At 44.9% G+C, this 12,053-nt stretch overlaps 1 protein-coding gene and 1 long non-coding RNA gene across 3 annotated transcripts; one reads left to right on the forward strand and one right to left on the reverse strand.

Moving 5' to 3' along the window:
• Positions 1 to 804: 804 nt before the first annotated feature.
• On the reverse strand, positions 805 to 1,439 carry LOC143693579 (uncharacterized). The gene is made up of 2 exons (XR_013181414.1): positions 1,323 to 1,439; positions 805 to 1,049 (listed from the first exon to the last, which is right to left on the reverse strand). It is a non-coding gene; the product is annotated as an uncharacterized LOC143693579 (long non-coding RNA).
• A 1,443-nt stretch (positions 1,440 to 2,882) lies between these two features.
• On the forward strand, positions 2,883 to 8,212 carry LOC129126798 (uncharacterized). 2 transcript variants are annotated; one of them, XM_054642996.2, is made up of 2 exons: positions 2,883 to 2,966; positions 6,310 to 8,212. In XM_054642996.2, exon 2 carries the CDS (start codon positions 6,356 to 6,358, stop codon positions 7,646 to 7,648), a length of 1,293 nt encoding a protein of 430 aa, XP_054498971.2. In that variant the 5' UTR covers positions 2,883 to 2,966; positions 6,310 to 6,355; the 3' UTR covers positions 7,649 to 8,212. The 2 variants fall into 2 exon arrangements, with proteins under 2 accessions (XP_054498971.2, XP_054498972.2); XM_054642997.2 differs by having other exon boundaries at positions 2,890 to 2,933.
• Positions 8,213 to 12,053: the final 3,841 nt, after the last annotated feature.

The following is a 12,053-nucleotide window of genomic DNA, read 5'->3' on the forward strand; positions in this document are numbered from 1 at the left end:
CCCAGAGATACCTATTGGTCAGTAGGATTTTATCTATGTTAGTTTCTTCCCCCCTTTAAATGTAAGCTTCGAACATCCCCCAGTGCTCTCGGCAGGAGGACCCCCTGAGGCAGAGGAGCTCCCTCGGGACTCCTTAATAAAACCTTGGAATATCCCCTGCTGGGAGTCGGCCCCTTTCCTCTTCCACCGACGTCTCGGTCGTCTCTGCTGCAGCAAAGGCAACCAGCCTGAGTGCCCTCAGCACCCTCGGGGCACAGAGAGTGTCTCCCCGCAGTCGGCCGTGGTGGGGTCACCCCCCCCACTCTCTGCCGACCCGGGTAAGGCCCAGGGACTCGAGAGGCTTGCAGAGAGACTGGGACAGCTTGGCGCCTAGCCGTGGGGCTCTGGGACCATTCCAGGAGCCCACGGAAAGGGGCTCGGACATACTTTCAGTCTGTTTGATAAGCCTTCGGCCGGCAAGCTACCTCAGGAAAGAAAAAACTCAGTTTTAGTGAGTAGCTCTCCTGTGGACGAAGCTGGGAGCTTCTTATGTACCCTAAGAAGTCAGCTTTAGGTGGAAATCAACATCCCAGGCTTTTTCGTTCCCCTCTCCTGCAGTTGGATTGGTAAGTTTTACCCTTCTCTTGTTTTTCCCCTCTTTGGGAGGGGGTGTTTCCCTGCCCTTTGTTCTCAGCCCCGCCGCGGAGGGCTGAAGTTTTTTTTTTCTCTCTATTGTGGGCAGACTGCCAGCTGTAGGCTTTTTTCTCCTCCCCCCCCACCTGGGTTGCTGAAATTTGAGATACAAATTTAAAATCAGAGCCAAAATGGGTGCTAGGCTTTCTGTATCTCACAAGGGTGTCTATTATCATCTCTTAAACATTCTTAAGAGTGAAAAAATCCGATTTTCAAAAACAGATGTTAAACAGTTCGTCAGATGGCTTTTCCTTCACTTCCCCGACGTGTCCACTGAAAATCTCAGTGATTTGGCTTTTTGGGACAAAATTGGTAGTGAATTATTGAAGGCAGGGAAAGCAGGAGACACATCTCCGTCAAAATTTGCTTTCTTAGCCCTGCAGATAAGAAATGTTGTAAAATTTAATTTAAAGATGCAAGAACAGCCATCCGGCAACAGTTTCAATATCTCTGTTTCCCAAAAACCCGATCTACCCCCCTCCGAGTTCGGTTCTCCCTCCCCCACTCACCTCCCCCCACTCCCAGCCCCTGCACAAACCCCTGCTCCCCCCCCGAGGCCCCCTGTCTCCAACCCGGACACTTCTGCCCTGAATTCCCGAAATCCCACCCTCCCCCCTGCTTCCACAAGTTATAATACCGTGTCTCACAACCTTAGTGCCCGACTTGGTACCCCTGAGACGCGTCCGGTAACTTCCCCGGACCATAATGGCGGACACCACGTGGCAATGGTGGTTTCCTCGCCTTCCCAGAATTCCTTTCGCTCTCCCAACAACCCATTCTGCTCGGAGCACCCCGCCCCCGAAACCCGCCCTCCCGCCCTTCCCCCGTCTCCTCCCCCGGCCCCGGCCGCCCCTCCCGCTCTGGCCCCGGCCGCCCCTCCTGCTCCGGCCGCCCCCGCCCCCTCAGAGCTCTGCCCGCCCGCCGCGGGCTCCCTCCGCCCCCCCCACGGCCCGCCCTCTGGCGCTCAGAGCAGTGTAATAAGAGACGCTGTTGCTGGGAGACCGAACCCGGAAACAGGACAGTCCTTTTCTGCTGCCCCTGTCTCATATATCCCTGATTTAAACGGGGCATTTCAGCCAAATTATAGCCCCCTTTCTGTTGATTCTGTTAAAGAACTAGCCAAAGCCCAAAAAGATTTTGGGAGATCAAGTGAATATTTTAGAGGGCTCCTTAAAGCTACATTATTCGCTCACATTCTAACCCCTGCTGATATAAAACACCTTTTTTCCTACCTGTTATCCTCTTCTGAATATCTCTTGTGGGAAGTTGCATGGCAAAAAGGATTGAGAGCAATTTTACCAGCTCTGTGGGCTGATGAAGCTACTGCTCGTGATGTTTATGGTAATATGTTATCCCTCGATCATCTCTGTGGACAGGGAGGTTGGGAAAACGCCGTGACCCAGGCAGAAAGCATTCCCACAAGGGCTTTCAGAGAAGGTGCTAGAGCAGCTGAGAAAGCTTTCTTTGGGCTCCGTCCTAGTATTCCAATTGAAAATTATTTGAAAATAACACAATCTCCATCTGAGTCCTTTTTGAGTTTTGTGGAAAGGTTGAGAAAAGCTGTTGAATTGCAAGTTCAGAATGAAGGAGCCAGGATGGAAATCCTCACCGAGATTGCTAAAGAAAATGCCATTGAGAAGTGCAAAGCTGCTATCCTCAGCCTGCCTCTTGACCCAACGCCTACGCTGCAGGCCATGCTTGAAGTGTGTGAGAAGAAAGTTACCATCACCCTCGCTGACACCGACGAGAGACCAAAACCACAGAGAAGGATTGCTGCAGTGGAAACCCCTGAGCCATCATTTACCAGCCAGCTCCAGCATGTCACGATGCCACAAGAGAGAATCTCCAGCTCTAATAGACCTTGCCATCTTTGTGGGAAGTTGGGGCATTGGATGCCTGGCTGCCCTCTGAAAAAGCAGTTTTTAGATTTTAAATACAATATGCTTAAAAACCAGAATTCCCCAAAGGACCACCTCTCAAAAAACTGAGTAAAGAGCGCTCCTTTCCCCAGCGCTATGACAAAAATAGGGTGGGCTCAATTCAAGCACGGGGGAGGGAAAAGAAATCTAGTGTAAAAGATGTACAGGTGCCAAGCGAGGCACTGGCTTTGAACAAAACAGAACATTCATTTCATTGGAATAATCCCAGACCAATTTTAACCACTGACTCTTCCCATAACCCTTACAGGCTGGCGTTGACAGAGCCTCTCCATCTCAGAGACACTAACTGGCATTTCATATCTGTTAACCCTGAACAACCAGGTACTTGGACACAGCTTTGCCAGAAGCGTCACAGTAAGTATGTCGTCCTTGGGGACACAAAACACACACCCCAAGAAATTATTATTCCTCCGGGTCTCATATCATCAGACCCGAAACAATTTGTCATATGGCTTCACTGTACTCATCCACCCGTGTACTTGCCCAAAGGCCAAATTATAGCCCAAGCAATCCCAGTGCCTGAGCCTCCATGGGACCAGGAGCAAGCAGACACCCTCAGAGGTAAACTCCGTCCCAATGTCTGTTGGACTCAGGTATTGGGAAAAGAAAAACCCAAGCTATCATGTGGGTTACACCGTGGTGGTGAGTACAAGTCCATACAAGGACTTCTAGATACTGGAGCAGATGTCACGATCATTCCATCTAAAGAGTGGCCATCACACTGGGAATTGCAAAACGTAGCAGGACACGTGCAAGGTGTAGGGGGAATTCAATTGGCAAGACAGTCAAAAAACGTTGTTCAAATTGAGGGACCCAATGGCAAAATAGCTTCCATTCGCCCGTTTGTTTTAGACTACACAGAGCCCCTCTGGGGCAGAGATTTAATGGTTCAATGGGGAACCACAATTGACATCCCAGAAAACCTGCAGGTTTTTCGGGGAGCGGTCGCTGAGGTGCGCCATGCCCAAAAATTGATTTGGAAAACTGATACTCCAATAAGGGTAGTTCAGTGGCCGCTCAATAAAACCAAATTAAAGGCGCTTGAAGAACTTGTACAAGAGCAGTTAGAAAAAGGTCACATTGTGGAGACCACGTCGCCGTGGAATTCGCCTGTCTTTGTCATTAAAAAACCAAACAAAGACAAGTGGAGACTACTCCATGACCTCCGTCAAATCAACAACGTTATTGAGGACATGGGCTCCCTACAACTAGGGATGCCCTCACCAAGCATGCTTCCACAAAATTGGTCTTTAGCTGTAATTGACATCAAAGATTGTTTTTTTCACATTCCCTTACATCCTGACGATGCTCCGCGTTTTGCCTTCTCGGTTCCCACCATTAACCTGGAGGCCCCAATGAAGAGATACCATTGGACGACCCTCCCTCAGGGACTGAAAGTCAGTCCTGTGATTTGCCAGAGGTATGTCTCTTCCTTGTTGTCTCCAGTCCGTGAAGCTGCAGGAGATTCCATCATCCTGCACTACATGGATGACATCCTGGTGTGTGCCCCAAGTGATGACATGCTTACTCACACACTTGACCTGACAATCAATGCATTGGTTGCTGCAGGGTTCGAGCTCCAAGAAGAAAAGATTCAAAAGATGCCACCTTGGAAGTACCTGGGCCTTGAAATTGGAAAGCGGACCATTGTGCCGCAAAAATTGACTATCAAACATGATATCAAAACCTTAGCGGATCTCCATCAACTCTGTGGATCCTTAAATTGGGTGAGACCTTGGCTAGGCATTTCCACCGAAGACCTAGCCCCCCTTTTCAATTTGTTAAAAGGGGGAGATGACCTTAGTGCTCCTAGGACCCTCACCCAGGAAGCGAAAACCGCACTGGAGAAAGTTCAGGAAATCATGTCTACTAGACAGGCCCACAGGTGCCAGCAGGGTCTCCCCTTCAAATTTATCATCTTAGGCAAACTGCCACATCTCCATGGTATGATTTTTCAGTGGGAAACTGTCCAGGCAAAGAAGAAGGACCAGGTCAAGAAAGATCCCCTCTTAATTATAGAGTGGGTCTTTCTCAGTCACAACAGGTCAAAAAGGATGACAATGCCACAAGAGCTGATGGCAGAATTGATCCGGAAAGCAAGGATACGGATCAGAGAATTGGCAGGGTGTGACTTTGACTGCATTTACATTTCCTTAAACCTGAAATCAGGCCATTTGTCTCAAGCAATGCTAGAGCAATTTTATCAAGAGAATGAAGCCTTGCAATTAGCCCTAGATAGCTACACAGGCCAAATTTCAATTCACAGACCGGCCCACAAAATTTTCAATTCAGATGTTCAGTTTTCATTATCACTGACAAGTATTCAGAGCAGGACACCTCTAAAAGCACTGACAGTTTTTACTGACGCGTCTGGTGCGTCTCACAAGTCAGTGGTAACTTGGAAAGATCCCCAAACTCAACAGTGGGAGGCAGATATTGCCAAGGTGGAAGGATCACCCCAAATTGCTGAGTTGGCCGCTGTAGTCAGAGCTTTTGAGAAGTTTCCTGAGCCTTTAAATGTAGTTACTGATTCAGCTTATGTTGCAGGTGTAGTGTCTAGGGCAGAGAATGCTGTGTTGCAAGAAGTTTCCAACATTCCTTTATATGAATTACTTTCTAAGTTAGTAAGAATTATTTCTGGCCGAGAACACCCATTTTATGTAATGCATGTTAGGTCACACACAGACCTGCCGGGGTTCATTGCAGAAGGTAACCGGAAAGCTGATGCCCTTGCGGCTACAGCCAAGATGGCCCCGCTCCCAGAGGTATTCCAACAAGCAAAGATCAGTCATCAATTTTTCCATCAGAATGCACCTGCCTTGGTCCGACAATTCCATCTGAAGCACAAACAAGCCCAGGCCATCGTAGCCACCTGCCCTTCTTGTCAAAATCAGTCACTACCTACCTTAAGTGTAGGTGCAAATCCTAGGGGCTTGCAGAGCTGCGAAGTGTGGCAGACAGATGTAACCCACATCCCATCATTTGGCAGATTTAAATATGTCCACGTCTCCGTGGATACCTTTTCTGGTGCCATCTATGCTTCTGCCCACACAGGGGAGAAGGCCAGTGAGGTAAAGAAGCATTTCATGCAAGCCTTTTCCACATTAGGAATCCCTAAGGTCATCAAAACAGACAATGGCCCAGCGTACAAGTCCAAAGACCTTCAGAGCTTCCTGCAGCAATGGGGAATAGAACACAAAACAGGCATCCCCTATTCCCCGACAGGCCAAGCTGTGGTGGAGAGAGCCCATCAGAACCTAAAAAAGGTTCTTCACCGACAACGTGAAGTGATGAAAACAGAGACCCCTCAAATCCAGCTGTCCAAAGCACTGTTCACACTGAACTTTTTGAACTGTACCTTTGAAAACCTTAACCCACCTATTGTAAGACATTTTAACGAGAACAGTCAGCACAAATTAAAAGTCCGTCCACCAGTCCTCATAAAGGACCCTGAAACTTGGAAAATAGAGGGGCCCCATGAGCTCGTAGTCTGGGGTAGGGGGTATGCGTGCGTATCCACTCCCTCAGGCTTGAGATGGATCCCCTCCAGGTGGGTGAGACCGTACATTCCTAAGGTGTCAAAGGACAAAGCTGCAACTCAGGTAGCCAGTGCCTGCTGGAGGAGGAAGCGCCGTCAGACTCTTTAAAGTTAAATTGTTGTTACCTGGACCTCATCCCTAACACTTTTTATTTTCAGTTTTAGTGTTTTCCTTTGATCTGAACTCAGCCCTGGTGTCATCAGAATGAGCCCCATCCTTCCGTTGCTTCTGTTGACAGCCGTCCATCCAGGTCAGATGTGGATTGTTCCACAACCCCAAGCAAATGTGTGGACCACCCTCGCCAGAGTCCTCAACCAAGACCACATTTGTTTGTCAGCCTCTTCTGTGTCTGACCCGATGTCCACTTGCCTTGTGGGGATCCCATCTAAATATGATGAATTTCCGCCAACATTAGCTGCTCCCCTTCCCCCAGTATATAATCCGTTATCCCCTTGGTCAAAATTAATTGATAGACAAGCAGTAGCAGAAAAAGAACCCCAAGAATTTGAACTCCTTGGTTCTGCCAAGGCATTCTATTGTGTTCAGTTTACGTTTACACCAAAAGATCAAGTAGATTTGTACCATGAAGTCAAACAGTTCAAAATGAATTATACAGCAAAAATTTGGTGTAAGAAAATTTCCCAAGTAGGAATACCTTCTACCCCTGATAATAAGCCCCGTGCCCTTCCTAAAGGGTTTTTCCTCATTTGCGGGGACAGGGCATGGGCAGGCATCCCCTCTCGTCTAATCGGAGGTCCATGCACCATTGGAAAGCTGAGCCTGTTTACACCCAACAAAACCCAAATTATGGATTGGCGAACCAAAACCAACACCCGCAATTCGGCCCGCAAAAAGAGAGATTTAAGGAATCTGGACCCAAATTGTGATTCTGAAATTGTACATTGGTCCAAACCAAAAGGAGTTGCGATCACCGTGTTTTTGCCATGGGTGTCTGCAGCTAAAGCTCTAGGCGAGTTATCACATCTAGAGTGTTGGGTTGCTAAACAGGCCAATATTACATCAGCTGCACTTTCAGACCTCCTGGCAGACGATGAAACAACAAGGCAAGCCACCCTACAAAATCGGGCTGCAATTGATTTTCTCCTCCTGCTACATAATCATCGCTGTGAGGAGTTTGAAGGTCTCTGTTGCCTGAATCTGTCATCCAAAGCTGAAAATGTCCACAAAATCATCGGGAAGATGCAACAAATGGTCCAAGACATCAAGCAAGAGACAGCGGACTGGATGGATGGACTCTTTCAGGGATGGGGACTCTCGGGCTGGGTCAAATCCATTTTGAAATCTGTATTTTTAGTTTTGCTTGTTCTTCTTGTTATTTTGATCAGTTTTGGGATCATCAAGAGCATTGTGACCAAACTGATCTCAAAAGCTATTTCCCCTTTAGAGGTCAATCAGGTGACTGTTCCCACCTCTTCTGAGGAAGGGACAGAAACCTCTGCAGAATTTACAAAACAGCCTTGGTTTGCTGATGCTTGATAGCACTCCGAGCTGAAAATTAATATTTAGGTGCCTCTTCCTTTTTTATTTAAACGAAAAGAGGGAGATGTTGTAGTGCGTTCTTATATTTTGTAATACTTTGAAGTAGTTGGTTTTGTATCCCCATGTTTTTCCCAAATGGCTTATCTCAGACTGTACCCCCCTCCCTCCTTTTCCCTGTACTTGTGCTATCCCTTTCCTGGGATAAGGTCTCCAAAACCCCCACCCTGGCTCTCTGCCAGTCACCTCGACATCCCAGCCCCCTACCTAGAAGTTTCGGTCCAAGTTGTCGAGTGATTAGCCAGGGGCCAAGGGTCAACCCCCCAAGTCCTGCCCCATATGCTGTTTTGTATGTCTGTCCCCCCAGCACCCATCCCCCAGAGATACCTATTGGTCAGTAGGATTTTATCTATGTTAGTTTCCTCCCCCCTTTAAATGTAAGCTTCGAACATCCCCCAGTGCTCTCGGCAGGAGGACCCCCTGAGGTATAGGAGCTCCCTCGGGACTCCTTAATAAAACCTTGGAATATCCCCTGCTGGGAGTCGGCCCCTTTCCTCTTCCACCGACGTCTCGGTTGTCTCTGCTGCAGCAAAGGCAACCAGCCTGAGTGCCCTCAGCACCCTCGGGGCACAGAGAGTGTCTCCCCGCAGTCGGCCGTGGTGGGGTCACCCCCCCCACTCTCTGCCGACCCGGGTAAGGCCCAGGGACTCGAGAGGCTTGCAGAGAGACTGGGACACTCCTGCAGCACAATAAGACAGAAACTAACCCACTTTTCTATCCAAAACTTTGCTGGACATGTTAAAGGAGGTTTTAAGCTGCCTAAACTTCTTTATGCTCTATAAGCCACATTGCTGAATAAAATTAGCATGCAATAAAAACAAACAAACAAACAAACAACCAACATTAAGACAAGATAGTGGTAATACATCAATTTTTGCCAAATAGGTTGTAGCTCTTTCTTCAGAAAAGGTGGCTCATCAGTGTCACAAGCAATAACTAGCTCTGTTTCTCTTCTGCAAGTCCTCCACTCCTCTCCTAATGTCTCTCAGCCCTGGGATCATATAAATGTCCTTTTTATTCAAAAGTTTTTTCTTCATTGACCATGGCAGTTGCATACTTGTATTTATGGCAGGACATGAGAAGCAAATTTAAAAAATTAAAGTATTTTGGCTGGTAGGAAAATTAACAAGAATAAAACCCATATATCTAGGTCTAGCATATTTTTTAAAAATTTCCAAGTCATATCAACAGAACATATATATCTCTCTGATACTCAATGATCATTTTTTGGGAATGAGCTAAGTAGATGGAGTGCCTGCAATGTTGGTGTTTGCCACCATTCACTACTTGGACAAAGTGTTTGTACAAATGCATCTCCAGCCCTTACAATTATTTGAAAACTTGTCTTGGTGGGCACATCCTTGCTACTAAATTGAACAGTAAATGGAAATGCTCATTCTCTGTCCTTGCAGAAAAGTGGCACAGCCTGGGCACATCCACATCTGTCCAGATCCAGAAGTGCATAGCTAGGTGCAGACTGGGTAATAGGACCCTGGTGATGCTAATCCCAGCACCATTCTCATGGATTTGGGAGAAACCCACATCCAGACCATACTGGGCCTGTTTTAGTGTGAATTACTGGTTCTGAAGATTGTTTCACTTTCTGGTAATGCTAACTCTGTTTAATTAATATAGAACATCCCTCATGTCTTGCCTTTTCTGTTAGCTTTATCATAAAATTGTGTTGAGGGAAACACAAGGCTACCTTGAGGGAAAAATCAGGCATCAGATGCCAGCGGCTAGAAAAGGAAGGGTTAACTTCTTTTGCTTATCAGATGAATAGTTGACAATGTGCTAGAAGTTTCTAACATAGCTGGGTTTTTAGGCAGATGTCAGAGCAGTGCATAACTAATGAGAAAGCTCTATTAATTCTTTGCTGCAATAACTATGCAATACTTTAGCCCAGTCTTTAAACCTCTGGCACTCGGTGGGCAAAGATGCTTTGGAAGTCCTAAAATCTCTAGGCATGTGTGAAAAATAGCAGAGTATGTCATGTGAGTCTGAAAAAAGAGATACATAATGAGAATTTTTCAATTCCCTTAAGCAGCATACTTAGATAATGTCAGCAATGTGGTTCCAGACATAACGGGAGCATTATCTGATTCACTTTAATAAGTTTTGTACCCTTTTGTAAAGTTCTTGAGGATTTTATCTACACTGTTGTTCCACTTCAACCTTTGTGTTGCAATTGATTTCTCTTTTTTCTTTTCTGCCAGAAGTGGGATTGCTTGATCAAGCAACCAATCTATTTTTACAAAACCATGTTTGATGTAGAGCATGGCTATGCATTTACCTGTTAAGGAGGTTACCTAGAACAGAAATCAAGGGAGTGCTGCAGTTTTGCAGTTAGCAATACCTCCAGTGTGCTGCTGACTCTTAATATATATTTAGAGAGTGGAGAGGGGGCCGTGATTTACAGTGAAGTATTCAGCTGACAAACTCTGGAGAAAAGAAACCGTTTGATAAACCTAACACAGATCATGGAAAGCATCTCCTTCAGACAGAAAGCCCAAAATCTAAAACCTGGAACAGTAATGTGCTCAGAAGAGGAGGTTACAAAAAGCAAACAGCTTTCATTTTTTTAAAGAGCTCATGGATTTGGATGCACTAAAATATCTCAGCTTTTTCCTGAAAGTCAAAAACATAGAAAAGATGAGGGAAAGTAAGGGAGAAACAGAAGCTATTACAAGTCTAATGAACATTATATAACTGAGTCATTGTATAATTTAAAAAATCAAAATCATGTGGGGTTTTTTTCTTTGCCTACTGTTGGCAAATTTTTTATTGGGCTCACATTATTTAAGAAGCCTAAGTGCTTTCTCTATGCTTTTCACATTAACCCAGTGAAGTAATTTTACTTTCCACTGACACTCTGTTTTCTGCTTATTTTTCCAGTCTGATTTTTCAGTAAGCAAGTTCCCCCTAACTTTCTGTAGCTTTTTAAAATTTTATTTTCTTAGGAAATTAAATTTTCCATCCAGTGTATAGTCATCTGATCAATGTTTTGGTGGTTGTTTTAAAATGTTGACGTAACAAGTAGAGAAAATACATGATGGAAGATGGAGATATAAAGATTTTATATTCATGAGGTTGTACTGGCTGTATTGCTTATTTGTGGTGAAGTTACAAAAGTGTTTTGTTATCACTATTATTTATGAAGTGCCAATAATGTGTTTGACAGTACCTTGTAATGAATACAGTAAAACATTTTTATGACATGGCCTATCATATATTTAGATTAGACTCCATTTTAGAAATATTTCAGAACACACTGTAGTTTTTTACATTTGTGTGGTTTTATTTTCCAATATCCTTCTCCCTTTAAACTCTGGCCTTTACTCTTATTTTCTCTTTTAGCACATTTAAGACTTACTTTTGTTAACCACCACAAGTCTGCAATTTTTCTGAGATAACTATTATTACATCTTGCTGTTAAGCTGGGAATCAAGGTATCCACTGGAACAGACCATGTATTTCTGACTCTTAATGACCCTGTGCTCCAGAATAAGAAGTTTCTTGTAGTAGATTTAGGAATCAAAAAAAAAAAAAAAAAAGAGATATAGTTTTCCTACTTTTTCAATTTTAATACAAGAAAAAAGGGAATAAATGTGTTAGACTTTTTAACAGAGCAACTGGCCTTTTCTTATTTTACTACCCTGCATACTTAAACCAAATGGTGTTCCTTGCTTCCAAAACCAAGTTTTATGTATGACCAAAATGTTCCTGTTAGTAGTGCTATAGTGGATGCATGCCATAGATCTGTGTATGAGGCTCTCCTAGAATTTGAGGTTGTGATTTGAGAGGGAGGAAATTAAGTTAGCCAAGAAAATAAAAGGTTCTGAGAAACCATGGAGATCGCTCCTCACACTTGGTTGCAGGGCTGCAGGGCTAGCAGTAAGCATGCAGTAATTGCCAGTGTTTGGGGGAAGAACCTGCCTGCAGTACAGCTGTTTTGCAAGGCAGACAAAGTGAAACTGCAAATCAGTGAAGACTGGTGGTAAGGGTGACCTGGATGTTGATTGTACCTGTACTGCAGGCTGAGGGAAAAGGGAAGGAAGTTGCTGCCCTGGCAGCTGAGCAGGATCTGGGAAATTTCTGTCATGTTATTTTTCATGGAATTATTTAAAAGATAAATCGAATAAAAGTAGTAGTAATGCCCAATAGACTATTTCATAAAACCATAGATCTCAAGTTTACAGAGGAGTATTTGACTCATCTTGTCTGATCTCCTTTATAAAACTCACCATAGTGCTTTTCTAAATTAAGTTGTGCTGGAATTAAATTTTATCTCTCTCTCTCTCTTACTCTTACTTAGTCAAAATCCAATCTTTATTTTGGGATTGGC

Source organism: Agelaius phoeniceus, chromosome 3 (assembly GCF_051311805.1).
Source record: "Agelaius phoeniceus isolate bAgePho1 chromosome 3, bAgePho1.hap1, whole genome shotgun sequence".
Classification (NCBI taxonomy): Eukaryota; Metazoa; Chordata; class Aves; order Passeriformes; family Icteridae; genus Agelaius; species Agelaius phoeniceus.